General features: G+C 51.3%; 2 protein-coding genes across 2 annotated transcripts in view; one reads left to right on the top strand and one right to left on the bottom strand.

Moving 5' to 3' along the window:
* Positions 1-21,818, bottom strand: part of LOC142257035 (gastrokine-2-like) — a 194,969-nt gene that overhangs the window by 52,957 nt on the left and 120,194 nt on the right. The window lies entirely within an intron of this gene.
* On the top strand, positions 10,230-15,992 carry LOC142256263 (uncharacterized). The gene is made up of 6 exons (XM_075327841.1): positions 10,230-10,275; positions 11,466-11,600; positions 12,192-12,326; positions 12,543-12,641; positions 15,544-15,666; positions 15,741-15,992. Exons 1-6 carry the CDS (start codon positions 10,234-10,236, stop codon positions 15,849-15,851), a joined length of 645 nt encoding a protein of 214 aa, XP_075183956.1. The 5' UTR covers positions 10,230-10,233; the 3' UTR covers positions 15,852-15,992.

The following is a 21,818-nucleotide window of genomic DNA, read 5'->3' as shown; positions in this document are numbered from 1 at the left end:
CTCCGGATCCCGTCCGTCCCAGGCCCCCTGGTCCCCGATCCCGGCGCCCGACGGCTTCCCAGGACCTGGCCGGCTCCCCTGCGTCCTCCTCTCAGCCTCCTTCCCTGGCTTCTGGCACCCGGGCGGCGCGCATGCGCATTAGGGCGCGCGCGCGGTCACTGACCCTCTCTTAAAGGGCCAGCGTCCATTAACAGGAAATGAGGTTGAACAGGTACAGGGTATAAAGGGGGTTATTGTCCAAGGGGGCGGGGCCTGATCTTCGTGTTTTCTGAGCTAGGAGTCAGGTCTCCTTGTGTTTTCCTGCCATACTTACGTATCTCTCTTCTAGAGCTGATCCTGTCTCGCCATCCAGTCCTGCTGCATCCCGAGCTCCGCACGCTGTCCGTCTGCCATCTGACAGTCCGTACCATCTCGGATCCCTGCGGTGACCCGTCATCTTGCTCCAGAGGTTCCGGACCCCGCCTGATATCATCTCGGCTTCCGAACCTGAGCTACGTCACCAGGGCTACCATCTGTGACTCCGTGGTCCCAGGGACTCCTCCGCTACCTTCACCTGCACGGACTGTTCTGCTGCCCATCAGTGCTTCAGCTGCCGGACTCCCTACTACCATCTTAGAGTTCGGTCCAGTGGATCCACCTCCTGGGTCTGCCCGACCGCCCGGCCGTGACAGTAAGATCAGGCCATGGATCCCGCTGCAGCACTATCGGCCCCTGCAAGAGGAACTCCAACGTCAGCATGAAGTCCAGACCCGCATGTTGCAATTTATGACCTCCGTGGACACCCGCCTGTACACGTTACAAGCATCAATGACGCCTGCGGCACCCAGGTCTCCCGCTAGGCAACCCATGGTTCCCGCACCAGTGGCAGCCTCTTCAGATGCTTCCCGACTCCGTTTGGCGTCACCACCTCGTTATGCTGGAGATCCCAAGACCTGCAGGGGCTTCATAAACCAGTGTTCCCTTCATTTCACGCAGCTGCCACATCTGTTCGCCTCCGACCAAGCCAAGGTCGCCTTTATAATGTCTCACCTGGAGGGCGAGGCGCTGGCGTGGATGAACCCCTTGTGGGAGAAGGAGGACCCCGTGACCAAGAACCTTCAAGAGTTCCTGCAGGCCTTTCGCAGCACCTTTGACGAGCCGGGACGCGCCTCTGCGTCTGCTTCATCCCTTCTCCGCCTACGTCAAGGAACACTGACGGTGGGCCAATACGCCATCCGTTTCCGTACTTTGGCTTCTGAACTCGGCTGGAATAATGAGGCCCTGACAGCCGCCTTCTGGGAAGGACTCTCGAGTCGCATCAAAGATGAGTTGGCGGGTCGTGACGTGCCCTCCACCCTAGATGCCCTGATTGCCCTAGCCACTCGAGTGGACATCCGTTTTCAGGAGCGCTCCAAAGAGCTGTATCGTGAGAGACGTGCAGTACGGCACTCCCCTCCTCCACAGAAGTCCTCTGTGCCTCAGTCATCAACAGCTGGGATTCCTGTCCACGAGCCCATGCAGGTTGACCGAGTACGACAGTCTGAACAACGTCGAGCAGAGCGGCTCGCCAAAGGCCTCTGCTTTTACTGCGGAGAGGGCACACATCTCTTACGCTCCTGCCCGGAAAGGCCGGGAAACTCCAAAGCCTAGGGTTGGTAGGAGAGGCCACCCTAGGTGCTGGGACTCTCTCAGACCCGGTTATGTGGACGGTACAAGTGTCAACGGGAGAGACGCGCTTCACGGCTGAGGCATACCTCGACTCCGGAGCAGCAGGCAATTTTATCCAGCAGGCCACGGTGGACAAGTACCAGCTGCCTGTTACTCCACTCGATAAGCCCCTAGTGATTGCCTCGGTGGATGGGAGACCCCTCTCTGATACCATCTCCTGGATCACCAAGCCGGTGGAACTGCGTATTGGTGCTCTGCACACCGAGAACATCGCTCTCTACGTCCTTCCACACATGTCCCATCAAATCCTGCTGGGACTTCCCTGGTTGCGGACTCACGAACCATCAGTCAGCTGGGGTACTGGCGAAATCATTCGTTGGGGTTCTGCCTGTCATGAGAGATGTCTAAAGTCCCTACAACCAATCCGACGTCCTCCGGTTCCAGAGAACCTACCGGAACTGCCCTCGGCCTATTGGTCCTTCGCGGACGTTTTTGACAAGAAGGAGTCTGAGGTACTTCCGCCACACCGTCCCTACGATTGCGCCATCGACCTGCTTCCAGGAACAACACCACCTCGAGGACGGATATATCCGTTGTCTCCAGCCGAAACCAGGGCCATGTCCACTTACATCACGGAAAGCCTGGCAAAGGGATTCATCCGGAGATCCTCCTCTCCTGCGGGAGCAGGCTTCTTCTTCGTTAAGAAGAAAGAGGGTGACCTACGCCCATGTATTGACTACCGGGGCTTGAATCAGATCACCATAAAAAACAAGTACCCCCTACCGCTCATCCCCGAATTGTTCGACCGGCTCAGAGGAGCCCGTGTGTTCACCAAACTGGATCTTCGGGGTGCCTACAACCTAGTTCGTATCCGCTCTGGGGACGAATGGAAGACCGCGTTTAATACTCGCGATGGGCACTATGAATACTGCGTGATGCCCTTCGGTCTGTGTAACGCTCCTGCCGTGTTCCAAGAACTGGTGAACGACATTTTCCGGGACCTCCTCTACCTCTGTGTAGTAGTTTATCTGGATGACATCCTTGTCTTTTCTCCGGACCTCCAGACCCACAGAGAGAACGTAAAGCTGGTTCTACAAAGACTGAGAGAGAATCGTCTCTACGCCAAATATGAGAAGTGCGTCTTTGAGCAGTCTTCTCTCCCTTTCCTGGGATATATCATCTCGGGTACTGGGCTGCAGATGGATCCTAAGAAGGTCTCCTCCATTCTCAACTGGCCTCCCCCTTCTGGACTGAAGGCAATCCAACGGTTCCTGGGATTTGCCAACTACTACCGCCAGTTTATCCCTCACTTCTCCGCCCTGACTGCTCCTCTCTCCGCTTTGACCAAAAAGGAGGCTAATCCAAAGGACTGGTCACCGGCGGCCGACGCCGCGTTTTGCTCTTTGAAGCGAGCCTTCGCCTCCTCTCCTGTACTCCACCGACCGGAGTTAAACCGCCAGTTCACCTTGGAGGTGGATGCCTCCTCCTCAGGAGCCGGAGCAGTGCTCATGCAAAAATCCTCCTCCGGGAAGATGGTGACTTGCGGTTTCTTTTCTAAGAGCTTCTCAGCACCTGAACGTAATTACACCATCGGTGACCGAGAATTATTGGCGGTCAAACTGGCTCTGGAGGAGTGGCGCTACCTCCTGGAAGGAGCAGTGTACCCCGTGATTATCTACACGGACCACAAGAACCTGGAATACCTGCGGTCCGCTCAGCGACTGAACCCACGGCAAGCCAGGTGGTCCTTATTCTTTGCCAGGTTTGATTTCCAGCTCCATTTCCGACCCGCGGACAGGAATGTACGCGCTGATGCCTTGTCTAGGTCCCTCATGCCCATGGAGCAGGAGGAAGAGACTACTCAACCTATCATCTCTCCTAGCAAGATTGTTCCGGTGGCTCCTGTCACTCTGGCCCAGATACCACCAGGGAAGACCTACGTCTCGGAGACCGACAGGCTAAAAGTGTTGCACTGGGGTCATGCCTCAAAGACAGCCGGCCATGCAGGCCAGAAGAGAACATGGGGTGCGATTGTACGCCATTACTGGTGGCCATCCCTTCGCACGGACGTCGCCGCCTTTGTCTCTGCCTGCTCCTCTTGTGCCAGGAACAAGACGCCCAAACACCTGCCCTATGGCCGTCTTCTGCCTCTACCGATACCCTCAGTTCCGTCGCAACACATAGCAATGGACTTTATTACGGACTTGCCATTGTCATCCGGACACACAGTCATATGGGTCGTGGTGGACCGGTTCTCTAAAATGGCCCATTTCGTTCCTATGGCTGGACTGCCCTCTGCTCAGGAACTTGCGGACGCCTATATACAACACATCTTCCGCTTGCATGGCTTTCCATCCCACATCGTGTCCGACAGAGGAACTCAGTTCACCTCCCGCTTCTGGAGGGCGCTCTGCAAACATCTGGGAGTGACTCTGGACTTTTCATCTGCATACCATCCTCAGTCTAATGGCCAGGTAGAGAGGGTCAATCAAATCTTGACCTCATTCTTACGTCACTATGTTAACGCCCATCACGACGACTGGTCCGCTCTTCTACCTTGGGCTGAATTCTCCCACAACCACCACATCAGTGAGTCGTCCTCCAGCTCTCCCTTCCATGTTGTTTACGGACTTCAGCCCTCCATCCCATTGCCTGTATCCCCTTCTTCGGATGTCCCTGCTGCAGATACAGTAGCCCGTGACTTTGCCAACATTTGGGACTCTGTCAAAGCGTCCCTTGGGCGTGCTTCCCTGCGAATGAAAAGACACGCAGACAAGAAACGTCTGGACCCTCCGTGTTTCTCTCCTGGAGACCTCGTCTGGCTTGCTTCCCAGTACGTCCGCCTGAAGATACCATCATACAAGCTGGGTCCTCGCTACATCGGGCCGTTTAAAGTCCTCAACAAGATCAATGAGGTCTCCTACAAGCTACAGCTCCCGGCCACGATGAGGATACCCAACTCATTCCACGTCTCCCTGCTCAAGCCGGTTGTCCTTGGTCCCTTCTCCGCTGCTGCCAGTCCGGCTCCTCCACCTATTGCCGATGACGACATCTATGCGGTAAGGGATATCGTGGCCATGAAGACCGTACGAGGTCGGCAGTTCTTCCTGGTGGACTGGGAGGGGTATGGTCCTGAGGATAGGTCTTGGGAGCCCAGGGAGAATGTGGGCACTCCTCTTATCCGTGCCTTCTTGTCCCGGTTGCGGGGTGGGGGGCGTGGGGAGGGGGGTACTGTCACGCTCCCCGGGTCCTCACCCCCGCTCCCCGGCTCACCTGCCACGCTCCCCGCTCTCCAGCCTCCGGATCCCGTCCGTCCCAGGCCCCCTGGTCCCCGATCCCGGCGCCCGACGGCTTCCCAGGACCTGGCCGGCTCCCCTGCGTCCTCCTCTCAGCCTCCTTCCCTGGCTTCTGGCACCCGGGCGGCGCGCATGCGCATTAGGGCGCGCGCGCGGTCACTGACCCTCTCTTAAAGGGCCAGCGTCCATTAACAGGAAATGAGGTTGAACAGGTACAGGGTATAAAGGGGGTTATTGTCCAAGGGGGCGGGGCCTGATCTTCGTGTTTTCTGAGCTAGGAGTCAGGTCTCCTTGTGTTTTCCTGCCATACTTACGTATCTCTCTTCTAGAGCTGATCCTGTCTCGCCATCCAGTCCTGCTGCATCCCGAGCTCCGCACGCTGTCCGTCTGCCATCTGACAGTCCGTACCATCTCGGATCCCTGCGGTGACCCGTCATCTTGCTCCAGAGGTTCCGGACCCCGCCTGATATCATCTCGGCTTCCGAACCTGAGCTACGTCACCAGGACTACCATCTGTGACTCCGTGGTCCCAGGGACTCCTCCGCTACCTTCACCTGCACGGACTGTTCTGCTGCCCATCAGTGCTTCAGCTGCCGGACTCCCTACTACCATCTTAGAGTTCGGTCCAGTGGATCCACCTCCTGGGTCTGCCCGACCGCCCGGCCGTGACATATATATATATATATATATGGCTCATTATTTGTTAAACACAGCAGAAATGAGTACACCCCCTCTGAAAAGTAATGTTTGACAATGTCACTGAATTTCCACGATTCTGAGTTTCATAGAACATTTTCCCCACCACAAGAGCGATTATTGCTGAGCGCCGCGCACATCGGGCTCTGCTACATCCAGGATTGTACATACCAGGTTACACCAATAACAATCAGCCGCACATGAGAATACAATGTGTGGAGACCGTGTATAGTGTGTGTATATATAATATATATAGTGTGTGTATAGGAATAGTGCCCGGGCTGTGGATATGTGCTGTATACTGTATACTGGAATATACACACTGATGAGGCCGGAGCACAAAGGCTATTGGTTAAAATTAGCGACTGTGAAAGTAAAATAAATGAGCACAAAGGACGTCACAGGCTCCATCTTGTCCGGGTGACATTCATTCCCTGAGGGTATTCCTCTATATTCAGGGCTGCAGGGGACCCCTATATCCCTCGGTGCAGCACGGCACTATATACCGTATTGTCTGATCCCCGCACTATAGGGTAATGGTGGCGCCTGTGCGCTCATGTATAGATATTATGTGACTGTATATTATGACTACACGTCACAGCTTATGTCTGCGCATTATAGAACGCTCCGCAGTCTCTTGTACACCGCTCTGGCCTATGTCAGCAGCTGATCTGCAGCGTCTCCTCTGGTCCTGGGGTTTATGGTTTCTACTTGTTGTGACGCTTTTTGTGCTTCTTTTTTCTCGCAGTCACTTATTATAATCGATATCATTTCTGCTCATGAACTTATCAGGGGTTTATACAGACTCTGGTGCCCTATATCCAGTATCGTGTGCGGCCGCCAGATGTGAGCACGGCACCGAGGCTTCTAGGCCTGGACGATGACATTACAGTGCCCCCAGAGCCGGGCGCTGGGTGGAGAGTGGGGGCAACTTCCCAGAACTCCCCGGAGGGGCTCTGTTGTCAGATGCGGAGATGCTCAACCCCTGAATCTCTGTCACCTGCTCTTCTCCAGAAATGCAGCAGTGTGCACGTGCCCCCCCACCCCCCCCCACCTGCAGCTCATGTGCCCCCCCCCCCCTCCGACACCTGCAGCTCATGTGCCCCCCAACACCGGCAGCTCATGTGCCCCCCCCCCCCCCCGACACCGGCAGCTCATGTGCCCCCCCCCCCCCAACACCTGCAGCTCATGTGCCCCCCCCCCCGACACCTGCAGCTCATGTGCCCCCCCCCCCCGACACCTGCAGCTCATGTGCCCCCCCAACACCGGCAGCTCATATGTGCCCCCCCCCCCCCCGACACCTGCAGCTCATGTGCCCCCCAACACCGGCAGCTCATGTGCCCCCCCCCCCGACACCTGCAGCTCATGTGCCCCCCCCCCGACACCGGCAGTTCATGTGCCCCGATACACGTGTGGTCAATACAAAGGACGGCACATGACTTTTTCCTTCCAAAGACAATACTAAGGACCAGGGGCCATACACTGTGAGGGGAAGAAAAGAGATTCCGACAGCTACATAGGAAAGGGTTCTTTACAGTTAGAGCAGTCAGACTGTGGAATGCGACCACAAGAGGTAGTAATGGCCGACACTATAACAGCTTTATATCAGGCGGAGGATTCCTCAGGACACAACATTGTTGGTATAAGTGATTTAGTGACAAAATATATAATTGGTGGAGGAAGATGAAGGAGATTGAGCCGGGGCTTTATTCACCCCATATAACGATAACCACTGGACGCCAGAAGCTGAGAACCTAATCCAATGGTGACAAAGGACTGGAGCTCCACTGTAACCACAGGTCACCAGGGAATAAGCCACTAATCACCTGACCTCCAGGGACCGTACACCATACACCTGACCTCCAGGGATCATACACCATACACCTGACCTCCAGGGACCGTACACTAAACACCTGACCTCCAGGGACCGGACACCATACACCTGACCTCCAGGGACCGGACACTAAACACCTGACCTCCAGGGACCGGACACCATACACCTGACCTCCAGGGACCGGACACTAAACACCTGACCTCCAGGGACCGTACACCATACACCTGACCTCCAGGGACCATACACCATACACCTGACCTCCAGGGACCGGACACTAAACACCTGACCTCCAGGGACCGGACACTATACACCTGACCTCCAGGGACCGGACACTAAACACCTGACCTCCAGGGACCATACACCATACACCTGACCTCCAGGGACCGGACACTAATCACCTGACCTCCAGGGACCATACACCATACACCTGACCTCCAGGGACCAGACACTATACACCTGACCTCCAGGGACCGGACACTAAACACCTGACCTCCAGGCACCATACACCATACACCTGACCTCCAGGGACCGGACACTAAACACCTGACCTCCAGGGACCGGACACTAAACACCTGACCTCCAGGGACCGGACACTATACACCTGACCTCCAGGGACCGGACACTATACAACTGACCTCCAGGGACCGGACACTAAACACCTGACCTCCAGGAACCGGACACTATACAACTGACCTCCAGGGACCGGACACTATACAACTGACCTCCAGGGACCGGACACCATACACCTGACCTCCAGGGACCGGACACTATATACCTGACCTCCAGGGACCGGACACTATATACCTGACCTCTAGGGACCGGACACCATACACCTGACCTCCAGGGACCATACACCATACACCTGACCTCCAGGGACCGGACACTAAACACCTGACCTCCAGGGACCGTACACCATACACCTGACCTCCAGGGACCATACACCATACACCTGACCTCCAGGGACCGGACACTAAACACCTGACCTCCAGGGACCGGACACTATACACCTGACCTCCAGGGACCGGACACTAAACACCTGACCTCCAGGGACCATACACCATACACCTGACCTCCAGGGACCGGACACTAAACACCTGACCTCCAGGGACCGGACACTAAACACCTGACCTCCAGGGACCGGACACTATACACCTGACCTCCAGGGACCGGACACTATACAACTGACCTCCAGGGACCGGACACTAAACACCTGACCTCCAGGAACCGGACACTATACAACTGACCTCCAGGGACCGGACACTATACAACTGACCTCCAGGGACCGGACACCATACACCTGACCTCCAGGGACCGGACACTATATACCTGACCTCCAGGGACCGGACACTATATACCTGACCTCCAGGGACCGGACACTATATACCTGACCTCCAGGGACTGGACAATGATTGATATGATTAGCTAGACACTAATCCAAGAGACACCGATCACTGGACACTAAATCACAGGCCATGAGGAACTGGACACTAAAGACCTAGAGATTAGGGAGTATGACACTAAACCACTGGACACCAGGGCCTGAACACTAAACCACTGGACATCAGGGCCTGAACACTAAACCACTGGACACCAGGGCCTGAACACTAAACCACTGGACACCAGGGCCTGAACACTAAACCACTGGACACCAGGGCCTGAACACTAAACCACTGGACATCAGGGCCTGAACACTAAACCACTGGACATCAGGGCCTGGACACTAAACCACTGGACATCAGGGCCTGGACACCAAACCACTGGACACCAAACCACTGGACACCAAACCACTGGACACCAAACCACTGGACACCAAACCACTGGACATCAGGGCCTGAACACTAAACCACTGGACATCAGGGCCTGAACACTAAACCACTGGACATCAGGGCCTGAACACTAAACCACTGGACATCAGGGCCTGGACACTAAACCACTGGACATCAGGGCCTGGACACTAAACCACTGGACACCAGGGCATGGACACCAAACCACTGGACACCAAACCACTGGACACCAAACCACTGGACACTAAACCACTGGACACCAGGGCCTGGACACCAAACCACTGGACACCAGGGCCTGGACACCAAACCACTGGACACCAGGGCCTGGACACCAAACCACTGGACACCAAACCACTGGACACCAAACCACTGGACACCAGGGCCTGGACACCAAACCACTGGACACCAGGGCCTGGACACCAAACCACTGGACACCAGGGCCCGGACACCAAACCACTGGACACCAGGGCCTGGACACCAAACCACTGGACACCAAACCACTGGACACCAAACCACTGGACACCAAACCACTGGACACCAGGGCCTGGACACCATGGACAGTGCCACCGGGCACTGAGCTGATGGACACTTTGTTGGGTTAGTGACTTTTCGTTTGCAGATCTCTGGGGCAGTAATGCACGAGGTTACATATTGGGGTCCTTGTAGATGGGCAGACGGTTACCCCCTGATTGATGATATACAGGTCGATCTGCCCCTGATGTGCTGATATAGTCCTGAGGGGCAGGAGGATCACTATAGGATTTATTATCATACATAACAGCCTCTCTATAGGGTGCGCGGCCTCCTGAGGGCACAGAGTGTGACACCAGGAGTGACGTGGGGTGACACCAGAGCCATCAATAACACGTTCATTAATTAGGACTTAATCCAATTTCCTTCTGAGGGAGAGCCCCGGGCACAAAGCTGTCCTATAAATGGCCCAGCGGGGCTGGAGGATTGTCAGAGCGCAGCAGCCATGGAGCAGAAGATGCAGGAACAGCTCAACATGAATCTGCCAGTGAGTGACAATCACATGCACGGATGTGGTAATATGTATTATACAGTATACAGGGGGCTGCTAAAGTGTATTACAATATATGGGGACTAGTAATAATATAATGTACGCTGCATATATGAATAGTGATAATATAATGTACAATGCGTATATGAATAGTGATAATATAATGTACAATGCGTATATGAATAGTGATAATATAATGTACAGTGCATATATGAATAGTGATAATATAATGTACGGTGCATATATGAATAGTGATAATATAATGTATGGTGCATATATGAATAGTGATAATATAATGTATGGTGCATATATGATTAGTGATAATATAATGTACGGTGCATATATGAATAGTGATAATGTACAATGCGTATATGAATAATGATAATATAATGTATGGTGCATATATGAATAGTGATAATATAATGTACGGTGCATATATGAATAGTGATAATATAATGTACGGTGCATATATGAATAGTGATAATATAATGTACGGTGCATATATGAATAGTGATAATATAATGTACGGTGCATATATGAATAGTGATAATATAATGTATGGTGCATATATGAATAGTGATAATATAATGTGCATATATGAATAGTGATAATATAATGTATGGTGCATATATGAATAGTGATAATATAATGTATGGTGCATATATGAATAGTGATAATATAATGTATGGTGCATATATGATTAGTGATAATATAATGTATGGTGCATATATGAATAGTGATAATGTACAATGCGTATATGAATAATGATAATATAATGTATGGTGCATATATGAATAGTAATAATATAATGTACGGTGCATATATGAATAGTGATAATATAATGTATGGTGCATATATGAATAGTGATAATATAATGTACGGTGCATATATGAATAGTGATAATATAATGTATGGTGCATATATGAATAGTGATAATATAATGTACGGTGCATATATGAATAGTGATAATATAATGTATGGTGCATATATGAATAGTGATAATATAATGTACGGTGCATATATGAATAGTGATAATATAATGTACGGTGCATATATGAATAGTGATAATATAATGTATGGTGCATATATGAATAGTGATAATATAATGTATGGTGCATATATGAATAGTGATAATATAATGTACGGTGCATATATGAATAGTGATAATATAATGTATCTCCCATCAGCCGTACAGTCTGTTCTCCAAACCTCTGGATCCCAGGAAGAAGTGGCTGGTGGCCATTGTGACCGGCCTCATCCTCGCTGTGACCGTCGCTGTCATCATCACACTTGTCTTCTATATGAATCAGAAGAACGCGCAGGTGACGCTCCCCCTATATACACACACACATATATATACACACACACACACACATATGGTATATACACACACACACATACACACATATAAACACATACACACATATACACACAAATTCTCCTGTTGTCACTGAAACAGTCAGCAAGTTGTGTTGTGCAGCGGTGTATATACCGTATTCAGGCCTCGGGGCGGCTTCCACTGTATTGTTATAAATTAATCGCTAATTATTTCCTTATTGTTCATGGCCACTCAGCTTTCCAGAAACCCTGCAGGCATTAATATGGAGCCAGCAATTTGTAATGATTTTCTATGACTCTGGTGTAAAGCCCCTGGCGCCCCTCAGCCCCCACCGACCCCTGCGGACCCCGGCGTCAATCACTGGGCACTGATCACACACGATATAAGAACCAGCGCTTTATCAAATGCAACTTGTTGACAGTTTCCAGATAACAATATGAAAACTGCAATATAGTAATGATACATTCTCCGCAGCCACTGGAGGGGATCCCTGTAGATCCTCAGAGATCCCTTGTAGATCCTCAGAGATCCCATGTGCAGATCGCTCATTTGTGTTGATGGATCCTTCTTGCAGATGGCGCAGACGTCTGACTCCTCGGGGGCGGTACTGAACGTTCACCAGACGTTCTACAGTCACAATGGGGGGAACTTGTTCACCGTATTCGCATCCGATCAGAATTCGGTCTCCGTGCTCCTGGACTACAGCCAGGTAAGAACATAACACCAACATGGCCGCCATCATGGCCTCTATAGGGGTTACCCAACTTTCCAAAAGTCCAAAATGGTAAATCTTCCAGATCGGCTGCATGGACAGAGAGCTGATAGCAAATATGGCTGCCATTATCAGGGGTGATCACCCAGCTTTCCCAGGCTCCTGAAAAGTAAATCTTCTCCCTGTTTTATTATATATTATATTCCTGCACAGAAACTCATCGCGATCCGGACCGGGAACCGCTGCTACCTGCTGAGAATGGATGAGTCCATATCGGAGCTGATCCGGAGGATGGAACAGTCCGAAGCCAATGTAAGTCCGGATCAGACTGAATGCCGGTCACATCTCCCCCATCATGTCCTCCTGCTCCAGTCTCATACATGTGGGGAGGTACCAGGAGATTAGGACCCATACACATGGAGAGAACGGGGCCAGGAGATTAGGACCCATACACATAGAGAGGACGGGGTCAGGAGATTAGAACCCATACACATGGAGAGGACGGGGTCAGGAGATTAGGGCCTATACACATGGAGAGGACGGGGTCAGGAGATTAGGGCCTATACACATGGAGAGAACGGGGTCAGGAGATTAGGACCCATACACATGGAGAGAACGGGGCCAGGAGATTAGAACCCATACACATGGAGAGGACGGGGTCAGAAGATTAGAACCCATACACATAGAGAGGACGGGGCCAGGAGATTAGAACCCATACACATGGAGAGGACGGGGTCAGGAGATTAGGGCCTATACACATGGAGAGGACGGGGTCAGGAGATTAGGGCCTATACACATGGAGAGAACGGGGTCAGAAGATTAGAACCCATACACATAGAGAGGACGGGGTCAGGAGATTAGGGCCTATACACATGGAGAGGACGGGGCCAGGAGATTAGAACCCATACACATAGAGAGGACGGGGTCAGGAGATTAGGGCCTATACACATGGAGAGGACGGGGTCAGGAGATTAGGACCCATACACATGGAGAGGATGGGGTCAGGAGATTAGGGCCCATACACATGGAGAGGACGGGGTCAGGAGATTAGGACCCATACACATGGAGAGAACGGGGTCAGGAGATTAGAACCCATACACATAGAGAGGACGGGGCCAGGAGATTAGGACCTATACACAAGGAGAGGACGGGGTCAGGAGATTAGGGCCCATACACATGGAGAGGACGGGGTCAGGAGATGAGGGCCCATACACATGGAGGCAACGGGGTCAGGAGATTAGGGCCCATACACATGGAGAGGACGGGGTCAGGAGATTAGGACCCATACACATGGAGAGAACGGGGCCAGGAGATTAGAACCTATACACATAGAGAGGACGGGGTCAGGAGATTAGGACCTATACACATAGAGAGGACGGGGTCAGGAGATTAGAACCCATACACATGGAGAGGACGGGGTCAGGAGATTAGGGCCTATACACATGGAGAGGACGGGGTCAGGAGATTAGGGCCTATACACATGGAGAGAACGGGGTCAGAAGATTAGAACCCATACACATAGAGAGGACGGGGCCAGGAGATTAGAACCCATACACATAGAGAGGACGGGGTCAGGAGATTAGAACCCATACACATGGAGAGAACGGGGCCAGGAGATTAGAACCCATACACATGGAGAGGACGGGGTCAGAAGATTAGAACCCATACACATAGAGAGGACGGGGCCAGGAGATTAGAACCCATACACATGGAGAGGACGGGGTCAGGAGATTAGGGCCTATACACATGGAGAGGACGGGGTCAGGAGATTAGGGCCTATACACATGGAGAGAACGGGGTCAGAAGATTAGAACCCATACACATAGAGAGGACGGGGTCAGGAGATTAGGGCCTATACACATGGAGAGGACGGGGTCAGGAGATTAGGACCCATACACATGGAGAGGATGGGGTCAGGAGATTAGGACCCATACACATGGAGAGAACGGGGTCAGGAGATTAGAACCCATACACATAGAGAGGACGGGGCCAGGAGATTAGGACCTATACACAAGGAGAGGACGGGGTCAGGAGATTAGGGCCCATACACATGGAGAGAACGGGGTCAGGAGATTAGAACCCATACACATAGAGAGGACGGGGTCAGGAGATTAGAACCCATACACATGGAGAGGACGGGGTCAGGAGATTAGGGCCTATACACATGGAGAGGACGGGGTCAGGAGATTAGGGCCTATACACATGGAGAGAACGGGGTCAGAAGATTAGAACCCATACACATAGAGAGGACGGGGTCAGGAGATTAGGGCCTATACACATGGAGAGGACGGGGCCAGGAGATTAGAACCCATACACATAGAGAGGACGGGGTCAGGAGATTAGGGCCTATACACATGGAGAGGACGGGGTCAGGAGATTAGGACCCATACACATGGAAAGGACGGGGCCAGGAGATTAGAACCCATACACATGGAGAGGACGGGGTCAGGAGATTAGGACCCATACACATGGAGAGGATGGGGTCAGGAGATTAGGGCCCATACACATGGAGAGGACGGGGTCAGGAGATTAGGACCCATACACATGGAGAGAACGGGGTCAGGAGATTAGAACCCATACACATAGAGAGGACGGGGCCAGGAGATTAGGACCTATACACAAGGAGAGGATGGGGTCAGGAGATTAGGGCCCATACACATGGAGAGGACGGGGCCAGGAGATTAGGACCTATACACAAGGAGAGGACGGGGTCAGGAGATTAGGGCCCATACACATGGAGAGGACGGGGTCAGGAGATTATGTGTCAGGAGGAAGCAGATTAAAGGGGGTGTCCAGTGAAAACCACTTATCCCCTGCGCCCACATGCTAGGCCCTATCTGATGCTCCACAGGAAACTGCCACTTTCCCTGCATCCTAGCCCCTCCCACTATGGGTTGGTCCCAATATGTAACTATCTCTGACCCTCCTATCAGCACTACACATAACACTATGACACGGCACAATTAACACTACAGTAACATGCCTGGGGGGTGGGGGTCCATCTCCTTACAAGATTAACCCTTTCCCTGTGATTGGTAGATGTGTGGATGATGGACAGATGATGAGAGTGAATGTGTCACACATAATGATGCGAGAATACATTACTCCTCTGTATGACTCTGATCCTCTATAGCCCCATGATCAGACGGGTCTTGTGGGGTCTGCACGTTACTAGGGTCCTCGTTTCCCATGATCTCTGTCTGTCGCCCCCCAGAACGCCACTCTCAGAGACCCCATGACCTTCAGCTTCTCCTCGGCTGAAGAGGCGACACTTGTGGATTTGGGCTTCAATATAAATGTGATGTGCAGCAACCTCGCCACCTACTGGGCGAAAATGGTAAGTGACGCGGAGAATCGCGGTCTGGCCATTGTCACCGGCGCACTGGGAATAAAGGCTTTGTCTCTTTCCAGGGAACGATGACGAGGAAAGCAGCAGAACCTGAACAAGACATCACTGTCATTGTCACTGATGAGGGAACAGTAATAATTATCATATCCTCACCTCCAAAGGATCCAGTGTAACAGCCACAAAATAAAAGCAGAAGATTCGCTGCATTGCTGGAGATCCAAACTAAAACGACACCGCAGTAATCTGTGCCATGTCTTATTAATGGAGCAAATGTCTCCTCTTCTGGAAATAAAGATTCCGGCTGTGATTCATTATTGCATTGTCAGCAGTTCACTGTCAGGATCCAGCGGCCTCTACAAAGCCATCACATGATTGGTGCATACACAGAGCCGGTACATCAAGGGGTTAATTAAGTGTAAAAAAAAAAAGTTGCAAACTTCACTTTCTTTCCTCAACTTCCTCACACGTGACGGGAAATGACGGGAAATAACCGGACATGACGGGAAATGATGGGAGGTGACGGGACATGACGGGAAATAACCGGACATGACGAGAAATGATGGGACGTGACGGGACATGACGGGAAATAACCGGACATGACGGGAAATGATGGGACGTGACGGGACATGACGGGAAATAACCGGACATGACGAGAAATGATGGGACGTGACGGGAAATGACGGGAAATAACCGGACATGACGGGAAATGATGGGAGGTGACGGGACATGACAGGACAAGACGGGACATGATGGGACAAGACGGGAAATAACCGGACATGACGGGACATGACGGGAAATAACCGGACATGACGGGAAATAACTGGACATGACGGGACATGACGGGAAATAACCGGACATGACGGGACGTGACTGGAAGTTACGGGATGTGACAGGACATGACGAGATATGACGGGAAATAATCGGACATGATGGGAGGTGACGGGACAGAACATGACAGGATGTAACGAGACACGATGGCAAGTGACGGGATATGATGGGATATGATGAGACTTGACAGGATATGACGGGACGTGATGTGACGGGACGTGATGTGACGGGAGGGACGTGTCCCCACAGCTAATTACACTGTATTATGGCCCCACAGCTCTCCACACTGTATGATGCTCCCACAGCTCCCCACACTGTATGATAATGTCGTGGGCGGAGGAGGGGACGCTGCGCTTTCCCACTGCTCGGGTCCGACTGCTGCTGCTCGGTGGTGGCTCAAGCGGTGGGCCGGATCCCGGGGACTCGAGCGGCGTTCCTCGCCCGTGAGTGAAAAGGGGGGTGGTTTTGGGGATTTATTGTCCGTGACGCCACCCACGGTTGTGGTGAGGTTGTGACACCACCGCTGCTCTGGACGGGGATCCCGGGAGCGATGACAGGGAGCAGCTTGGATGTTGTTTTCTCCCCTCCGTGGGTAGGGGGTTGGTTGTCCCGGGGCCCGGTGAGGGGGGTAGGGATGGATGGCAGGCGGGTTACGGGGCCTGGCGAGGTGCAGGGTCGTGGGGGCAGCGCTGTGCCGCACGGCACGGTGGTACTCACTCAGCCAATGATGTACACAGAGTCTCCGGTAAAACACACGGCCGGATGGTGCTGGCTTCTCTTTGCGTACCGGTCCGGTACCGCTGGGCCACCGCCCGTCCACGGTCCTTACGGCTGGCTCCGATCGGCCTCTCCTGCAGACAGTCACCACCGTCTGCCAACCTTGCTGATCCGTCCGGCCCACACACCCGGACCAACTTCAGACTGCTCAACTGCCACTTCACTTCCTCTCTCCACTCCTCTCCAGACTAATCTGAACTTCCCCTCTCTGTTTTTCCCGCCTCCAGGACTGTGAACTCCTCGGTGGGCGGGACCGACCGCCTGGCCCACCCCCTGGTGTGAACTGCAGCCCCTGGAGGGAGGCAACAAGGATTTTGTTTGACTTAGGTGTGCCTGACCGGGAGTGTGGGGTGTGTTGGTGTAGTGCTTGTGACGTCCTGGCTTGTCCAGGGCGCCACATTGACCCCACAGCTCCCCACACTGTATGATGCCCCCACAGCTCCCCACCCTGTATGATGCTCCCCACACTGTATGATGCCCCCACAGCTCCCCACCCTGTATGATGCTCCCCACACTGTATGATGCCCCCACAGCTCCCCACCCTGTATGATGCTCCCCACACTGTATGATGCCCCCACAGCTCCCCACCCTGTATGATGCTCCCCACACTGTATGATGCCCCCACAGCTCCCCACACTGTATGATGCCCCCACAGCTCCCCACCCTGTATGATTCTCCCCACACTGTATGATGCCCCCACAGCTCCCCACCCTGTATGATGCTCCCCACACTGTATGATGCCCCCACAGCTCCCCACACTGTATGATGCCCCCACAGCTCCCCACACTGTATGATGCCCCCACAGCTCCCCACACTGTATGATGACCCCACAGCTCCCCACACTGTATGATGACCCCACAGCTCCCCACACTGTATGATGCCCCCACAGCTCCCCACACTGTATGATGACCCCACAGCTCCCCACACTGTATGATGACCCCACAGCTCCCCACACTGTATGATGCCCGCACAGCTCCCCACACTGTATGATGCCCCCACAGCTCCCCACACTGTATGATGCCCCCACAGCTCCCCACACTGTATGATGTCCCACAGCTCCCCACACTTTATGATGTCCCACAGCTCCCCACACTGTATGATGCCCGCACAGATCTTTTAGGTTTCAGGTCGGTCACTGAGTAACATTGAGTTTCAGCTCCTCCATAGATTTTCTATTGGGTTCAGGTCTGGAGACTGGCTAGACCACTCCAGGACCTTGAAATGCTTCTTACGGAGCCACTCCTTAGTTGCCCTGGCTGTGTGTTTCAGGTCATTAGTGAAAAGGTTTTGGTACCGTGTTAGCCAGTTGAAAAATTATTGAATGTTCTCAGTGAGAGGAACAAAATTATAATCTTGTGATACCTTTTAATGGCTAACTAAAATAAAATAAAGTGATGTTACAAAGCAAGCTTTGCAGACATCTCAGGTCCCTTCATCAGGCCATTTCAGGTCACTGTCATGCTGGAAGACCCAGCCACGACCCATATTCAATGCTCTTACTGAGGGAAGGAGGTTGTTGACCAAAAAATCAAGATACATGACCCCATCTTCCCTTGAATACAGTGCAGTTATCTTGTCCCATTGCAGAAAAGCCCCTCCCAAGGTATGATGTTTCCCCCCTCATGCTTCATGCGTGGAACGGTGTTCTTGGGGTTGCACTCATCCTTCTTCCTCCAAACTTGGCGAGTGAAGTTGATACCAAAAAGTTCTATATGGATCTCACTGGACTACATGACCTTCTCCCATACCTCCTCTAGATCATCCAGATGGTCAGTGGAGAACTACAAATGGGCCTGGACATGTGCTGGAGTGAGCAGGGGGACCTTACATGCCCTGCAGGATTGTAATCCATAACGGCGTACTGTGTTACTAACGGTAATCTTTGAGACTGTGGTCCCAGCTCTCTTCAGGTCATTGACCAGGTCCTCCCATGTAATTCTGGGCAGATTCCTCACCTTTCTCAGAATCATCTTTACCCCATGAGGTGAGATCCTGCACAAAGCCTCAGACCAACTAAGATTGTCATCTTGTCTTTCTAATAATTGCGCCAACAATTGTTGCCTTGTCACCAAGCTGCTTGCCTATTGTGCCGTAGCCCATCCCAGCCTTGTGCAGGTCTACAATTTTGTACCTGGTGTCCTTAGTTCTTTAGTCTTGGCCATGGTGGAGAGGTTGGAGTGTGATTGATAAAATGCAAATTCATTATTTATAAATCAGACAATGGGATTTTCTGGATTTATTTGTATTCTATTACAGTTGAAGTGATAAAAATTACAGCCTGCTCCATTCCATATAGGGGGGGGGGGGGGATTTGCAAAATTTACAGTGCATCAAATACTTATTTTCCATTTATTCCTTATCCTGATATCTCTGTCTCCCATTCTGGTATTTATGTCCCTCATACTGGTATACATACTCCCATCCTGGTATATATCTCCCACATTCTGGTGTGTGTGTGTATATATATATGTCCCTCATACTGGTATACAGTATATACTCCCATCCTGGTATATATCTCCCACATTCTGGAATATATATGTCCCTCATACTGGTATACAGTATATACTCCCATCCTGGTATTTATGTCCTTATCCTGATATATATATATACTAGCTGTACTACCCAGCTTCGCCCGGGTTAATAACCGTTGTTAACAAAATAGAATGTATTAATATTCCCGGGATAGAATGTATAAATGGAATGTACTAATATTCCCGGGATAGAATGTATAAATAGAATGTATTAACGCCCGGGATAGTAACTGTCTCTCTGTTTCTCTCCCATTCTCTGTCTCCTCCTCTGTATATATCTCTCTGTCTCTCTCTCTCTCTTTGTCTGTCTCTTTCCCTGTCTGTCTCTGTCTCTTTCACCGTCTGTCTCAATCTCTTTCACCGTCTGTCTATCTATCTCTTTCCCTGTCTGTCTATCTATCTCTTTCCTGTCTGTCTATTTATCTCTGTCACTTTCCCTGTCTGTCTCTTTCCCTCTCTTTCCCTGTCTGTCTCTTTCCCTCTCTTTCCCTGTCTGTCTCTTTCCCTCTCTTTCCGTCTGTCTCTTTCCCTCTCTTTCTCTGTCTGTCTCTTTCTCTGTCTGTCTCTGTCTCTGTCTCTTTCACCGTCTGTCTCAATATCTTTCCCTGTCTGTCTATTTATCGCTGTCACTTTCCCTGTCTGTCTCTTTCCCTCTCTTTCCCTGTCTGTCTCTTTCCCTGTGTCTGTCTCTTTCCCTGTGTCTGTCTCTTTCCCTGTGTCTGTCTCTTTCCCTGTGTCTGTCTCTTTGTCTGTCTCTTTACCTGTCTTTGTCTGTCTCTCTCTCTTTCCCTGTCTGTCTGTTTCCCTGTGTCTGTCGCTGTCTCTTTGTCTGTGTCTGTCTCTTTACCTGTCTGTGTCTGTCTCTTAACCTGTCTCTCTCTTTCCCTGTCAGTCTGTCTCTTTGTCTGTCTCTTTGTGTCTGTCTCTTACCCTGTCTGTCTGTTTCTCACCCTGTCTTACCCTATATTCAGCTTTATATATTATCTATCTATCTATATAATATATATATATATATATATATATATATATATATATATATATATATATATATATATATATATATATATATATATAAAAAAAATATAAAGCTGTGTGTGTGTGTGTCTGTGTCCGGGATTGGCATCTGCACCGTCGCAGGTACAGCCACAAAATTTTGCACACTCAAACTTCTGGACCCAAAGAGTGTCATAGCCCCACGCTTTACAGTTATTCACCAAAAAACCTGCCTCAATTAAAGCGAATGGAGCTGGGAGCCACAGTGCAGCCAGAACTTCAGAAAAATGCGCAGCCACGCCCTTATATGGAATGTTGGCGTGTCACAATGCAGCCAGGGAAAGAGACAGACACAGACAGGGTAAGAGACAGACACAAAGAGACAGACACAGACAAAGAGACAGACTGACAGGGAAAGAGACAGACAGGGAAAGAGAGAGACAGGTTAAGAGACAGACACAGTCAGGTAAAGAGACCGACATAGAGACAGAGACATACACAGGGAAACAGACAGACAGGGAAAGAGACAGACAGGGTAAGAGACAGACAAAGAGACAGACACATGGAAAGAGACAGAGGGAAAGAGACAGACAGGGAAAGTGACAGAGAGACAGAGACAGACAGGGAAAGAGATAGATAGACAGACAGGGAAAGAGAGGGAAAGAGACAGACAGGGAAAGTGACTATCTCTGTCACTTTCCCTGTCTGTCTCTTTCCCTGTCTGTCTCTGACTGTCTCTGTCTCAATCTCTTTCCCTGTCTGTCTGTCTGTCTGTCTCTTTCCTTGTCTGTCTATTTATCTCTGACAAGGAAATAGACAGACAGGGAAAGAGATTGAGACAGACAGAGAAAGAGACAGAGACAGTCAGAGACAGACAGGGAAAGAGACAGACAGACAAAGATAGAGAGAGAGACAGAGAGATAGTAGTACAGCTAGTATATATATATATATATATATATATATATATATATACAGGGCCGTATTTACCATTAGGCACCCGTGGTCCGGTGC

This window comes from Anomaloglossus baeobatrachus, chromosome 11, assembly GCF_048569485.1.
Source record: "Anomaloglossus baeobatrachus isolate aAnoBae1 chromosome 11, aAnoBae1.hap1, whole genome shotgun sequence".
Classification (NCBI taxonomy): Eukaryota; Metazoa; Chordata; class Amphibia; order Anura; family Aromobatidae; genus Anomaloglossus; species Anomaloglossus baeobatrachus.
This window is presented reverse-complemented; position numbering and strand designations above follow the sequence as displayed.

Coding starts and splice junctions, on each gene's coding strand:
- LOC142256263 (XM_075327841.1), top strand. CDS start 10,234: ATGGAGCAGAAGATGCAGGAACAGCTCAACATGAATCTGCCA. Junction 12,327..12,542: donor TGCTCCTGGACTACAGCCAG/GTAAGAACATAA, acceptor ATTCCTGCACAG/AAACTCATCGCGATCCGGAC. Junction 12,642..15,543: donor TGGAACAGTCCGAAGCCAAT/GTAAGTCCGGAT, acceptor GTCGCCCCCCAG/AACGCCACTCTCAGAGACCC.